The sequence below is a fragment of the Erpetoichthys calabaricus genome, chromosome 13, assembly GCF_900747795.2.
Source record: "Erpetoichthys calabaricus chromosome 13, fErpCal1.3, whole genome shotgun sequence".
NCBI lineage: Eukaryota > Metazoa > Chordata > Cladistia > Polypteriformes > Polypteridae > Erpetoichthys > Erpetoichthys calabaricus.
In genome coordinates, this window is record NC_041406.2 from 84,241,806 (window position 1) to 84,258,488 (window position 16,683).

The 16,683-nt window shown below is 33.0% G+C and overlaps 1 protein-coding gene across 1 annotated transcript in view; it reads right to left on the reverse strand.

Annotated features, from left to right (window-relative positions):
* Positions 1–16,683, reverse strand: part of ctdp1 (CTD (carboxy-terminal domain, RNA polymerase II, polypeptide A) phosphatase, subunit 1) — a 140,222-nt gene that overhangs the window by 66,827 nt on the left and 56,712 nt on the right. Inside the window, exons 10-11 of the mRNA XM_028817195.2 lie at positions 15,494–15,724; positions 6,502–6,664 (exon numbers count right to left, since the gene is read on the reverse strand). Of these exons, the coding sequence (XP_028673028.2) occupies positions 6,502–6,664; positions 15,494–15,724 (394 nt within the window). The remainder of the gene's footprint in view (positions 1–6,501; positions 6,665–15,493; positions 15,725–16,683) is intronic.

Genomic DNA, 16,683 nt, shown 5'->3' on the forward strand with positions numbered 1-16,683 from the left:
AAAACACACACGCGTACACCACTCCCCTCACCATCACATACTAGGGCCAATTCATCTAACCTGCATGTCTTTGGACTATGGGAGGAAACCCACAGAGACACTGGGAGAACATGCAAACTCCACACAGGGAGGACCTGGGATGTGAACCCTGGCCTACTTACTGCGAGGCAGCAGTGCTACCACTGTGCCACCAAACAATTAATTAATGGTCAGATATTGTTGGTTTCCATTTATATTATTCAGTTTTTACTTTGTTTTCTGTGTATTTTAACAAATCCATGTCTTTACGTATAGGAGGAAGAAGTTGTGAGCATGCACAGATACTGCGTGTTGCCACAACCAACCACATGATGAACCACCTCAGGATCCCCAATTAGAACCCAAGCGGTGCCGTGCAATGGGTGGCACCTCAGCACTACACTAGTTCAAATACTAATTCTGTATTTAGTAATTTGTAAAATCTGTTTATCTACACTACACATTTTCATCAAACACTAGAATTTTTTTTTGTAAATTGAAGAGGGGTGTTCATCTGAGCTTTTTTCAAATATGGTTTCCTTCTTCTCACCACTCTGACACAAGTACCTGAAAAACTGCTGTCTGACTCACAGTTCTCCCACCTCAGCTATGACATGCTAAAAATCCTAACGGTTGTTTTCAGCCTCCTGACTGCATCTCTGACCAGTTTTCTTTCTACATAGCCTTTGTTTTTGTCACGGCAAGTTCTTTGAGGATTCTTAGCAGCTTTTTTGACCTAAATTTACTTATAATTCATTTATCAGTTTGCCTTTTTATTTTTAACTATAAAACTCATCTTATTCATGTCTGTCAAAATCATTGTTGCTCAGTAATTAGTGATGTTCGTTTGTCTTCATATTGCAATAAAGTGATCTCGCATACACAGTTGCTTTTAACCTTACACAGACAGAAGACTTCAGTTTAAAGGTTTAAATGAACACAGGTGGCTTTCTGTCAGAAGACTGTCTCAATTCTAGAGGTAGCAGCTGAGGTTATGCACTTTACTAAGAGTATGTGCTAAGGGTTGAATATGTTTCAAAGTTTATTTTTTCCAGTTTTCTATTTTATTTGATTTTCATTTATAATTAATGCAACTATGGTACATCTAAATGATTAGTATGCTCTGTCATCCAAACAAAGATAAAAAATTAACTTAAATGTGTCATAAGAAAACATTGCGGTAGCAGTGGGGTGAGATATTATACACAGATATCAAAAATATAATGTGGACTTGTATGTTAATACAGTAGTGTTTTGCCGAAATGTACTGTGTAAATCCAAAGGTATATTAAAATCAGGATTACAATCTGATTCCACATGAATACCTATGACAAAATGTAACCTGTCATACTTAAAGTTTACATATTTATTTATTCACTTTTGCCACAATGGACACATATCTTTTCAGGCTCAGACCAATGACTTTTTAATTGCTAAAATAGAACTGGGAATGCTAAAGTTGTAACACCATGTCAAAAGAAGGCAGACTTGCTCTTAGCTTAGGCCAATGTACTTCCACCTTTGGCAAAATGTATCCTGCTACGCACGTGAATCACAAACACATTCATTACCTGAACTAAATAAGATTAATTGTCGTCATACATAGTAGCATCATCACTGCATCAAGCCATATTTGCATGTTAAATGTTGCTGGGGTATAAATTCTTAACCCTGAAACAATATCAGGTATATTGTTTTAATGGTGTTTTCATATGACAGTGAGGGAATGCCACCAATAAAACTATATAAAATGGATTACAAGTCCAAGGAATGCATTTACATTTGAAAGCTGACAAAGGGGAAAGTAAAGAACAATCACATAACCTTTGTTATAATCAGTATACATTTTTTGAAAAACATAGTACAATCAAGGTTTTAAAATAAAAAATAACAGTAAGTAAAAAGATAAACTGAAACTTGCCTTCTGTAAATGTGATCCTACAGTATATTTGTTCTTTCACGGTTTTTTGTTCATTTCTGCCCCCTGCCGAGTTTCACCTATTAGGACATGTTATGCTTTTCTGCATAATTTAATACAGTTGTGTGTTAACATGATACTGTATCCAGTTGCTGCTGCCTTTTAGTTTTAATGTGGCATCACAATTTTCTTATCTTTTTTTTTTTTTTAAATATTTGGTCATAATACTCTCCGGTGTGTCAACCAGACGGCTGAAAAGTGTTACAAAACGAACTTTATTTGTAGTAGTGCTCAGATTTAATTGGTAACTACAGTGTCATTTTTTAAGTATAAAAACTCTTGAAAATTCTCCTGTATTATTTATAGGAAAGCACACTATACCTCAAGATGTCAGGACATTTTTTTTTTAATATGAGGAGAAGAGATAAAGAGAGCAACTTATAGGCTGCCACGTTAAATGACAAGCCAGTAAATAAATAGCAATCTAGAGGCTAAATTTTTTCTTATATCTCAGTAAACAATATTTAAGGTCACTCAGCTTTTGGAAAATGTCAAAGTCAAGTATTAATGGAAAATGGACAGGCCCACAGGAACAAGTTCTGTCAGTCATGTTGATAAGAGGCAATGATGGATCCAAACCTTCTGTGATCCTGCTTCTTGCAGCAAGATAATATCGTATGTCTTATATTATGAAATTTTGGTTGATGGCATTAAACAAATAAAACCAATAAAAATTGGGTTTATAAATACACATTTTCAATAACGCTACAACATCTAGATTAATAAAGGCCATCTTAATATTGACTAAAGGTCAATAAAGTTAGCACAGAAACAAACAAAGCACAAATTTCTTTTATTGTGCTTCCTGAATGAAAGAGAAAGCAGATATTTTTATATAAGGAATTGTTATTAAAAGTAAAATACTATCTTGCTGTCCACAGCAAATCTGGGCCTAACACTGAGTGGCACCAGGCAATTGCATTAACATAGTCAGTAATTACATGCTGTAAATGTTTTGATACAATAACTGAAGTGTTTGTTCATACTGTATATTTAACCAAATATTTACCAAACACACACAACATTATTTACAGACACAATCTATGTGTCTATCTGTGTTGGGATGTTCAAATGATGTATTATAAGTAGTAAAATATTTCCTTGCAGTGCCAATATAAAATTCTATACTAAACATACAAAGATATTTTTTTTCCAGACACATATGTAAATAGAACCTACATGCTAAAAGAGGCAAGGAATATATTTGTACACCTAACCTGTTATACCCGACTTAACCTGTTATAAAGAATAATGTTTATAGTACCATTAGTTATAATGAATGTAAATCTCAATGCTCATGTTATTTCCCCAGCTGGATATTATTTACGTTATATATAACATACACTTATATGCATATACTTTATAAACATATACAATATTCATTGAAATATACAGTAAATCTCTGTGCATGTTAGGGATCTTTTTAGTCTAAAGGAAGAATGTAAAAATGAACAAAATCTCCAAGTACAAGTAAAATCCACCTTAATAAAAGGACAAGTGTCTGTGTGTCTCTCTGGTTTACTAGGGCTTGGAGGAAAATTTAAAATAAAAAAAACATGTAGAAGAGTAAAAAAAAAAAAACAAAAAAAAAAAACAAGGATCTAAAAGTAAGAAAAAATGGTCTTATCAGCTTATTTTGTTGGCCAACATTATACACCAACAACAGGAGCATGGTAGTGACTTTCTTGAAACCCTTGGGCCGCATGAACGAGGTTTATAGCTGTAATGTTAATGACTGATAATTTCAATGGATGAGTGAAAATAACAAACTGATGCATATGTCAGGAAACCGAAGCCTTAACATGACTAAGCTAGAGTTGATAAAGCAGCCCAATGTGGTAGCAGCCACAGTTGCATTTTCTCAACAATGACTATATGAGTGGTCAGCTCGATGAGCGATGCTGAGAGAAGAGGTGAAAATGGGTAGCTCTGTCCAAAGGGAAAAAGGTTGCTGTGAGGGAAAGGGATCAGGTGTGTATTATACATGAGGCTATGCTGACTACTTAAATTTCAAACCATTTTAGGTGGATAGCGCAGCTAGTCAGTAATATTACATACAATTTAGAAAGCAAATTAATTAATTTGAAACAATTGGATTAAAGATTTTAAAAAGTAAATTTCTCTTCATAAAAATTACAAAACCAAAAAAAAGTCTCTAAAATGAACTCAATATTGCCTACTTTTGAACCATGAATGACCCTTTCATCAGCAAATAACGTCAACTGATGGATCCCAAGAGTATGCATTGAGCATGGTAGGTGCATAGGTTGACAGCTGAATTGTGTAAAGATTACACCACAAGCAGCTTAAAGGCACTTTACTGTGACAATATGTGATCTCATTAACCCAAAGGACTTGACATAAATTAAGAAGAAAGCAAACTTTTACAGTTAAATGGAGCTAATAATCAATGTTCTAACAGACTGACCATCTCCCTTCAGTAATAACACTGTTTGCTATGAAGATATTGTAATGTCTGCATAACAGCCAAAACATGCAGAGTTTCTTGGTTCCAGAAATTAAAATCTTAGAAAAAAATGCCAGGTCAAAGTTTAAAATGTGCAATTAATATGGAAAAACAAACAGTATTAATACTAAAACCTATACTAAAACCACTGTCAGTGTGAGAACAGCCAGGCACAATGAAAACTGAGTTGGTAGAAAATAATTTAATCCTTGCTACAATGAATAATGACAATCATTTAAGCTAGTTCGATATTATTAGAACATCAGAACTGTGACAAAGGCCAGCTTCTCAGCCGAACAAGCTCATCCATCTTATTCATAATATTCATTTATGCGTTAAAAATCAAATATTCTCACTTTTTAAAATGTTTCTATAAAGCATTTCAAAAAGTAATTCTTTACTAAAATCCTATAGGCTTAATCAAAATGTGTCAAAATTTGATAATATGATAAAGTATTTATAATAGTGATGCAACTACTTCATCAAATAAAGAACTTAAAAAAAGCTCACTCATCCATTCACAATAATGCAGACCTACTCAACATCAAGCTGAGTGGTTTACAACTTGAGCTTTTTAACTTTAAAAAATAGAATGTTTGCCTATGCATACTTTAAATGTTCACTGCTTAACTGAAATCATTTGCTGCTCTCCTCTTCAATTTGAAACAGATCCAGATGACTGAACACACTCTCCAAATATATCTGCAATACTATATTATTTTTTATTGATTTTAAGAAGAGAGAGAACTCTTTAAATGAGTTGCAAAAGGAAGTACCACCAGAAATGACAGACTCACTGTCAGAAGCATTGTTGTTTATACAATGACATTACAGAATTAAACAAGAACTACCTTAAAATAATTAGAAACAACATTTATTTCTATAGCACATTTTCATACAAATAAAAGGCAGAGTGGTGGCTATGAGGCTAGGGATCTGCACTGGCAATCGGAAGGTTGCCGGTTCGAATCCTGTAAATGCCAATAGGGACTCTGCTCTGTTGGGCCCTTGAGCAAGGCCCTTAACCTGCAATTGCTGAGCGCTTTGAGTAGTGAGAAAAGCGCTATATAAATGCAAAGAATTATAATTATTAAACAATGTAGCTCAAAGTGTTTTACATGATGAAGAAAGAGAAAAAAGACAAAATAAATAATTAAAATTAGGGAACACTAATTAACATAGAATAAAAGTAAGGTCTGATGGCCAGGGAGTGAACACACAAAAAAACTCCAGACGGCTGGAGAAAAAAATAAAATCTGCAGGGATTCCAGGCCATGAGACCACCCAGCCCCCTCTAGGCATTCTACCTAACATAAATGACCTCAATCAGTCTTCATTGTATTCAGGGTTCTCATGGAAGAATTTGATGATGACAGTTATGTAGACTTCTGACCTTTAATCCATCAATTAAATAAATAAATTTAAATAATTAAATTTAGCAAAGCTAACAAACTAGACCTTACAGCTTGAACTATTAACTAATTTGTGGATTGCATTAGAATGGTAGTAAAATTACATTTTCAGGAAAACTTAATTACCCATTAGGAACAATTATAGGAATATTTACAATAAATGAAAACACATGACTTCAATCTTAAAAACTAACATTCTCATCATTCTTTTATTAAACATATTCCTCAATGTGCCACTGACACTCCAGTAGGAATGCTTTAAAATGTTTACGAATGTAATTCACAAATGAATGTATATAATAAAACACAAATTGGCATCACTTCAGCGCTGAGTTTGCCTATTTCCAATGAATCAGAGTTGAACATGTTATGTTATTTGAAAACCTTATTATCTGAAACCACAGATAAAGTATCACAATTTGATCAGCATTCGTGTTATTTAATTGACATTCATGCAACTGATGGCTGTAAATAATTGGCTCTATTTTTGAATTTGTCAGACGAAATTTTGACAGCAGATTTTGTAATAATGAAGTCAAGCCAAGTGGCTTTGAGACCATTACAGTGCAAAACTTTAGCTGGCCTCACACAACTATGATATAATACAACATTAGCTGTATTCTAACCTCTTTATCCATGCTTTCCAGGTCCTCTTTGCACAGAGTGTACAGCGGCATTGTCTCAGACATACTTGGCTGCCGCTTTCTACGTGATGGACCAGGCTGGTCATCATCCATGCTTGAATCATGCAATGCTTCCTCTCCTAGGGCTTGATAAGGCTGGACCACTCTGAGCAAGAAAGGAGGAAGAAAAAAGAAATATATATATATTAATGAATAAACTTTACTTTGTGAAAACAAAATCTGGAGATCTTAGCAATCGAGAGTAATCAACAGAATCACACAGTAACAACAAAACCAACCAACCTGTGAATGTTGCACTGCACCTCAAAGCACATTACCAAGCCCACAAATTAAGAACCTGGAAGAAATATCCTGCAAGAAACTAGATCACAGGAATTGTAAAGCATAAAGCTATATTTTCATTAAATACTTTAGCAATGCAAGTGAATTCCAGAAATTCTAACTAGTAAAGCAAGTTGAAGTATAGGTGGGTGTTAATGGTGATAGCTTTATTTTGACAGATATAGATTTCATATAAAGTATTTGTTTTGCTTAGTTAAATCAGCCATGAAATTCTGAACACTGATATTTTGGCTTTGTCCAAGTTGTTTCCATTCATCTATTCTAATCCTTCCTTGTCATATGTTTCGTTTCTGAATTGATCTGCTATAAATCTTTCCTAATTTGAGCACTTCTTGCATTTCACAACTGTACTCTTATGAATCTCTGTACAGTCATATCTCAAAGCTATACCATTAAAACACTCAATATTTTATTCAGGTTATTATGGGACAGACTATTCCAATTGCTATCACCCCTTTACAACTCATTACGAAAGCTGCTGTTCACCTAGTATATTTTGCTCTACCTTACACTCAGGCTGTTCCTCTGATTTTCTTTATCCACAGGTTTGCTGGATCCAGTCAAAACCTCTTATTCTGGTTGACAGCTTTCTGCGCCTGGTACTTCTCACTATCTCCAATGAACCGTTCTCAAGTTTGCTCCTCCACGAAGACACCATTACATTTTCTTTATAGCTTGCCCTTTTCAGAAGCATACAACAGAATGTCTTTCTTTCATGCCCTGGTAAGAGCCTCACCTTAACAAAAGAACTTCTCCCAAATCTGCTGATGCTCTTCATGTGACATTCGGAATGGTGACATTTTCTAGCACTTAACTCTGCTTTGGTGCTAAATGCAGTTCAATACTTCTCATACGCTATCAAAGACTGCTGTTCTCAAATGGCTGTTAATGTTTTATCTCATCAAGCATTTAAACATATTGAATATATTTTGATGGTATAAAAGTGTCTGCTAAATAAAGGCTATTAAAGAATAACAACCTCAACTAAAAGTAGATTCTTATGAATGATCTAATAACTGTGTGTTCTGGTATTACTTTAAGGAGTTGTTTATCTGAAACATATCAATCTGAGATTTCTTATAAACGGAATCTTTTCAGCTAGGAACAGCTCAACACCTTTTATTCATACTGGAAACATCCTCTTCCTAATTGCATGCACATTTATTTGCTTAGCAGATGCTTTTATCCAAAGAGACTTACAAAAAGGGTCAACATAAAGAGTAAAAATCAGTCTGGGGGGCTGTTTGGAGAAAAAGTGTTACAGGACAAGGGTACAAAATTGATCATCACAAGTAAACAGCTCAGAACTAAATACAAGCAAGTTACAATTCCTGTATTACAAAACATAACTGCCAGTACCAGTTAGACAGAAATTAATTGCTTAAGCGGGCTCTTCCTCTTCATTTGGACCTGACTGTAATCTTTAAGACTACTGATTTTTGATTGACAGACTAGGAATTGCTTCTGAATGTGTTAATTTTCTCCCTTGTTGCTTGCAATCAGTCTTCTTTGGTGGAATTCAATACAGATTTATTGTCCCAAAAGGAACATAATTGTCAATGGGGTTCTTACAAAAAGACCAAGACATCACATAAAAAGCATAGCAGCTAAATAAAATATAGAAGTGAAAATAATATTTCTAATATGTATTCATATGTAATACATATAAAATTAAACCAGCATTAAGACTTAACCAATGGGTATTACAATGAAATTGGAACTACAAGATAAGCATATGGATATTTAGAGCTATTTAGAAGATTAATAGCATTTGGGGGAAAAAGGAGTACTTGAACTTGCTGCTTTATATCCTAAGAAACAAAACCTTGAGACAAGAATGCAACAACTGGAACTGTGAAGGTAGCAGGTAAGTTTTCTTTAAGAATATACACTGATTTCCATCAAACCACCTCAAAAATTAGGCTAGCGGACCCTGTTATTTTATTCTCCATTTTACTTTGTACCCTGTCTGTTACAATAATATTTCCAAACAGATTAAATTTATTTATTTATATTCATCAAAAAGAAATAACAATGTTGGACTTGTCTTCAGGACACACTAGAGGCATTGTTGAGCACTTTTTACAGTTGGCCTCTGTGTGTTGATTAACAGTCAGTTTTAAGTCTATGACTGTCCCAAGATATTTATAACTTATCTTTCAGCCATGTTTACTATCTGGCCTTTGGTGATTGTTTCTTGTGGGCAAATGGAAAAAGTTCTAAAGAGTTTCTTCACTAGACTTTACCATAAGGCTTCATCCTGGCCCATTTCTGTGTGGATTGCACTTTGAGTACTGAGAAAAGCACTATATAAATGTAATGAATTATTATTATTATTTCTTTTAAATAGCTAAATTAACAACATAAAAATATGTTAAAAATGCTTGTTTTCCTAAAATCTACCATTTTCTGTTTACTGAATAGAAACTTAAGAATGTGAGAAAAACATTTATGCAGTGCAGATATGTACATATTACTAAAACAACGCAACATATTGATCAGCCCATGCAAGTTAACAAATTTCACTGTAACCTGTACACATGACAATGACGACCCTATAAACCTATGAACAAATTACCATACTTTTTGCTCCACAGGACACACCTGATCATAAGACGCACCTAGGTTTAGAGGAGGAAAATAAGAAAAAAATATTCGGAACTAAATGACATATCTTCATATATGATACTATCTTCAGTTCCATCTAAGGCATTGCTAATGGCAGCTTCTACCTGCAGCTATAGACTCTTCAGTACCTGAGCGACTCTAAGTTAGTGTTTAAATCTGGACAGTGCATGTGCCAAAAACATTAACATTTATATGTTACTTACATAAAAGCCAGATTGAATGTTATTTACCTTGACTTATTTATTTACTTCCTACAGCGTAAAGTCACAAGTACACTGCAGAGCTTCCCATGTACATATACTAAGTACAGCAATGGCAAAAGAGCGATGTGCATTCTTTCTCTGATGTAGAACCCTCGTCATCATCTGAGTCAGGTCAGGTAATACACATCACGGTCTGTGACGCAATATTTGCTCCATAAGACACACAGACATTTCCATCCATTTTTGGGGAAAAAAAGTGCGTCTTATGGAGCGATAAATAAGTTAAGTAATCGTCTAGCAGTATTTTAGGGACTAATTAAAGACACATCAGTGCTTTTTAACTTTAACTAAAATTAGTTAAAATTAACTTCAAATAACAAATTACCATTCACAAATATTATTATACCAATGTTTGCAGTAGGTACTCTAAGTAATCAGTCTGTGGCAAACTAGTTAAGTGAAGCCAAAAGAAAATTTTTTTATTTTGAGATTCAATTCTGAGTGTGGGAAAGATAAAGACGTAAAAGGCAGCTGTATATATATTATATATATATATATATCGTAGTGTATATATAGTACTATGCAAAACTTTTAGGCAGGTGTGAAAAAATGCTGTAAACAAAGAATGCTTTCAAAAATGGAAGTGTTAATCATTTATTTTCATCAATCAACAAAATGCAGTGAATGAACAAAACAGAGAAATCTAAATCAAATCAATATTTCGTGTGACCACCCTTTGCCTTCAAAACAGCATCAATTCTTCTAGGTACACTTGCACACAGTTTTTGAAGGAACTCGGCTGGTAGGTTGTTCCAAACATCTTGGAGAACTAACCACAGATCTTTACGCTGAAGATAGTTCTTAATGACTTTCGCTGTATGTTTGGGGTCGTTGTCCTGCTGCAGAATAAATTTGGGGCCAATCTTACGCCTCCCTGATGGTACTGCATGATGGATAAGTATCTGCCTGTATTTCTCAGCATTGAGACCACCATTAATCCTGATGAAATCTCCAACTCCATTTGCAGAAATGCAGCCCCAAACATTCAAGGAACCACCACCATGCTTCACTGAGTTTGGCTGTTCCTCACCCAGTTTTAAGCCTCCTACACAGCTGTTTCTGTTTCAGTTAATGACTGTGTTTCAACCTACATGTGACATTGATGATCATTAGCACCTGTTTGGTATAATTGGTTGATCATACACCTGACTATAATCCCACAAAACCCCTAACTTTGTGCAAGTGGACCTATAAGAATTGATGCTGGTTTGAAGGCAAAAGGTAGCAACACCAAATATTGATTTGATTTAGATTTTTCTTTTGTTCGCTCACTTTGTTTATTGTTATCAATTTACAAAATGCAATCATTATTTATATTTCTGAAAGCATTCTTTGTTTACAGCATTTTTTCACACCTGCCTAAAACTTTTGCACAGTACTATAATATATATATATATATATATATATATATATATATATATATATATATATATATATATATATAGAGAGAGAGAGAGAGAGAGAGAGAGAGAGAGAGAGAGAGAGAGAGAGAGAGAGAGAGAGAGAGAGAGAGAGAGAGAGAGAGAGAGAGAGAGAGAGAGAGAGAGAGAATAAATGGACGAGGTGCTGTCTTTACTCACTTGGAAATGGCCATAAAAATCCTATTTGATGAATCTCTTGAATATGGAAGAAGTTTTCAGAAACAAGCAGTAATTTATTTGACATTGATTTTAAAACTTTACTAATGTATGCAAATGCTCAATAAAATGTTATGAATTAATTTTGCCCACTCTGAATCTCCTGCAGTATCAGTTTTAGCCGCTCAAGTACCTAATAATGTCAACTTTTCACCTGTTTCAATAATATCTAGAAACATAAGTCAGGGAACTATACAGTTTAAGATAAAATTAAATTATCCGGCAATGACAACAAAATGAAAGTGATGGAGAGGCCATCATAAAGCCCTGACCTGAATGTCACAAAAATTTTAAGGGCTAAACCTAAAAAAGCATGTCGAGTAAGGAGGCCCACAAACTGACTAACACTAGCTCTTTCAGGAGGAATGAGCAAAAAATCCTGCCATGTACGGTGAGAAGCTTGTGAAGGCAATCCTAAGTGCTTGATTCAAGATAAGCCATTAAAAGCCAGTTCCACAAAATACATGTATAGAAATTTTTGACTCACTAAACATCTGATAAAGTAAATAAAGGCTAAAAAATGTCTCTTAACCATTACTTGATGACTACTCGCAGAAATAAAGTTCATACCCAAATGAACTTAACACAGGGAATGAACAGAGACATGGCATGTGCAGAGTTGTGAAACACCGAGTTTGAAAGTGTTTAGTCCAAGTGTATAGAAACACGTAGTTTAAACTGCATATATTTTGATAGACAATATTTTTTACATTACTCTCATTCTACCATGACTCTTTAACTTAGACTTGATCAAATATTTGTACAGCTTAACCCCCCCCCCCCCTTTCTGGTGTTTTAACATATTAATGTTTAGTTGTCAAGAAATATATTTAGCCCTGGTATTTCTCATTCCCCACCAAGATACTTATGTTTGTTTGTGCAGTTTATTCGTTTATTAATACACACACCACATACAGGGCCTACTCAGAATTGCCAATGTTATGTTGTTGAGCATGGTGCTGAAGGGCAGCAATGTATTAATTAGATGTGCAAGTAAAAAAAAATGTCACTATACTTTCTAAACATGACAATACACTTCACATACTTGTTTACGATGAAAAAAAAAATAATTGGTAATAACAGTGACATAAAAAATGTAGCCTTTAAAGAAATAGATGTATTTGATGTTGGTTTCTTCTACATTGATGATATCTTTTATTTTCCATGAATGCATAAATATAAAATCTAGTTTTTCCTAGAAAGTCTACCATAAACATTCTGTATGTAAAATAATTATTTCTTGCTCTTATAGAAGAAACATTTCTTGAAATGGTTATTTATGTATCATTTAAGTCTACACATGAAAGAGCTCCAACAGCATTTGTTGACACACTCTTAACGAATAATTTGTTGGCTGAAATTATGTGATTATAGAGTGTATATTTAAACATATCCACCTGAATAAAAGGATAAGTGTCTGCATATCTGTGTGTCCTTCCGATTCTATTTTTCTGTCATTCCAACAAATGGTACATCACAAACATTTGTAGTATTAAAATGCATTGCATTTGTAATTTCAGCAGATTGTAACAAATATATGTTCACGTGATGATAGATATCAAACAGATGGTTACATACGTGATTACTTAGATTTCAACCAGTCTTAGATAGCACAGCTTAGTTTACTAATTAAAAAAGCATGTCGAGCAAGAAGTTTTATATTATATATTATTATATATACATATATATACATATATATATATATATATATATATACATATATATATATATATATATACACATATATATATATATACACATATATATATATATACACATATATATATATATACACATATATATATATATATACATATATATATATATATATATATACACACATATATATATATATATATATATACACACATATATATATATATATATATATACACATATATATATATATATATATACACATATATATATATATATATACACATATATATATATATATATATACACATATATATATATATATATACACATATATATATATATATATACACATATATATATATATATATATATATATATATATATATATATATATATATATATATTATATATATGTATATATACATATACACATATACATAGATATAGATATATACATACACACACACACATACAGTATAAAATAAAGCTTTGCTATATTTTTCATGCTTTAAGTTAATCTATTTGATTCAAACTTTCAAATGAAAAATTTCATCCCAACTTTTCACTATTGCATTATAAAAACACATTGAGCATGAAATTGTCAGCTTTGAAATTTATGGCACTTACTGAGCATTTGCTGAATTAAAGGACAACTTTTGTCTCTTAAACATTCTAAGATAGTTTGTACTTGTTTACAAAAAACTTCTGCAATATATTGAAGTCTTGCACTGAAAAGTTTTGTAATAAATACAGAAAACATTAGAGACAAACAAGGAAAACATTTCAGATTTTAATGCTACAACGTGATTACTATGAAATCAACCTTTTCGCCTCAATAGGCCTTTCTGCTATGACACATCCCACCCCAGCCCCCCCCCCACCCCCCCGCTCCTTTGTAGGAAGGAAAACTTTCTAGTTTGTTTTTGTAGTTGTAACTGCAGCCGCCTTCTTACGCTAAAATGAACTAAGGGATTGTAGTCTATATTTGTGTTATTACCATTATCTTTCCCTTGCATGTGTGGATGACTGTCATCCACAGAATGATTTTTGGATCCAAAAATGGCTGTTGTGAGAAATAAAAGAATGATGCATTGCATCCAAAATTTTGCAAAACAGTTATTGTATGCTTAATCCTTCTCATCTTCTTTTGTTCTTCATATGTGCAATGCCTGGCCCTGATGCACTGGAACTCTTTCTCTCTGGCTGAATCCAAAGACATGATCCTAAAATGTTAAGAGGTGGACAATCTTGAAAGTCTGGGCACCCAAGACTAATTTTTAATTTTTGGACAAATACTCTATAGACGACTCACTCAAAGCCTGCCAGACTGCTGGATGTTTCAAATCTTTGGTCTATACAATGATTTCTTAATCAAAAGCAATTTGATAAAAACAAAAGACCCAAGTCTTCATGTATAATCTTAGCTGGGTATCGCTATTAAAGGCAGCTGCTTATAGTATGCCCAATATCCATAACCACCATGTCACACGCTCAGACCTACTAGTGAGCAATGTAGCCAAACTAAGTTTATAAAAATGGCAATCAAGACCTAGTCAGAGAACAACACCTTCCTCTAGTGTACTGTTGGCTCTGAAAAAGCTCTGCACTATTAACCCAAACACTGCAGAGTGTGAATATCATTTTTCCATTTATGGCAAGGATACCCAAAAACATCCTTTTTTTCCCCACCTTGCGATTTCTTTAATAAATTATACATTGTGAAAGGAGAGTGATTTCTCCATTTTATTAAAATAAAGCATTTCTTTCACAAAGGAAATGCAAGGCAATGATTAAGAATAATTTGATGGAGTACATGGAGTAAAGTCCTTTAGTTTTCCAATGGACTTTATAAAACACATTTTATCTATTTACTTAAAATATTTCCTTACTCATACTAAAAAAAGCAAGGTTTTACGTTAAGTGATCAGCATAATGAATTTAGTACAGAACATTTACAATATATCAAACTTTTAAAATTTAAATTAAACCTTGAATAAAGAAATCTTGAAAATTATGAATCAAGATTTCTGTAATGATACTGTACTTTTTCTGAAAATGAAACACACAGCCAGATGCATCCTTGTTAAACAGTTTTCACAAAGTTTTTGAAAATTTCCTCATCAGAAAGTCTTAATTTTCATAGCAAACAATACAAAACCAGAAGTATTATTTAAAGAGACAGGCTGGCACCATAATGACTGAAGATATAATCCTGAAACACTACAATTATTATGTTTGAAATACAAAGTGATCAAACAGCAAAAGTTCTTAATAGTGAGACTTTTATTATTTATCTTGGAAAAGAACATTTGAGAGCAGACAATATTCAAACCATAAAACATACATTTAAAAAAATCAACATTACTTCAATTATAAATGGAGATGCATACATATAACTCAGTTATAGTTAAGAGAATACTCTGAAACAGACAACCTTCACTCTACCTGAAGGAAGACTGTTCTCCATGGACTGAGAGAGATACAGGCGGTGCTGGAGACTGGATATAGGATGGCTGGGTAGAGCTTTGTGACCCCTTTCTGATCAACTTTCCAGTAACTGCATCATACGTTCTAATTTCAGGACCCGGCTGTCCCTTTGGGTGGATTGGTGTTGGGTGAAAAAGTGGTGTCTGAAATGCACCTTGGATCTCAGGAAATGTTGCTGGACTGTTAGTCCTAAACATTAATCACAGAAATAATAATTAGTAAGAATAGAAGGAGCAGACTGATTTACCACACTTCACACAAGGTCATTTAAAATCTATTGATTTATTTATTTCTAAATTTATTGATCTTGAAAATTGAGTATGTGTTTAGCATGAATCCAACAATCACGCAAATTATACAGCTGCATCTACCAATCTAATAACTTCAAACTGTTGGTGGTCTTAAAGCACTGAGTCTCTAAAAATTACCAGTATATTTATGAAATGCATTAAATACAAATATTAAATGGTTTTATATTTATGAAATGCATTAAATACAAATATTAAATGGTTTTATTTTCTTGCCAAATTTCAGGAATAAGTACTTAAAGCTTTAAAAGACAACAAAATAAAGGGAAAACATGAAAAATGACAAAAGAAAAATGGAATTAGCACCTACAGTGCAGGCTCTTTAAGCAAAATATTAAGGTTTTATTAAAGAATGTGAAAAGGTAAATTAAAAAGACATTTCTTATTATATAAAACTTGGCAAATATAATAGAAATGTGTATAGCTGACAGGTACACAGCTTAATAAAATAGTTAATTAAAACCAAATATCTGGAAATGTAAACAAATACAGATATCTTTATTATTACAATAATTTCCTGAACTATGCATTAAAAAAAAGCTAAAACCTTTGAGTGAAGTGTGGCTTTAAATAACATGAAATTGCAACTTTAAATCATAATTAAATCAACCAAAAAGAACAGTTTAATTTAATTTTGCCTCTAAGGTACAGGCAGCATTCTAACAATTATATATTTGCCAGGTAAGCTTTTATTCATGAGAAGCTAAAAGAAGCAAAATATGGATATGAAAAACAGTCTGCTCCTCTTGCTCATTACCACAGGTGACCAGTTCTAGAAATGATGTCATGCTATTATTACTACTCTCTTTTTTCACTCAAGTTAGGTGATTAAGTGAGGAA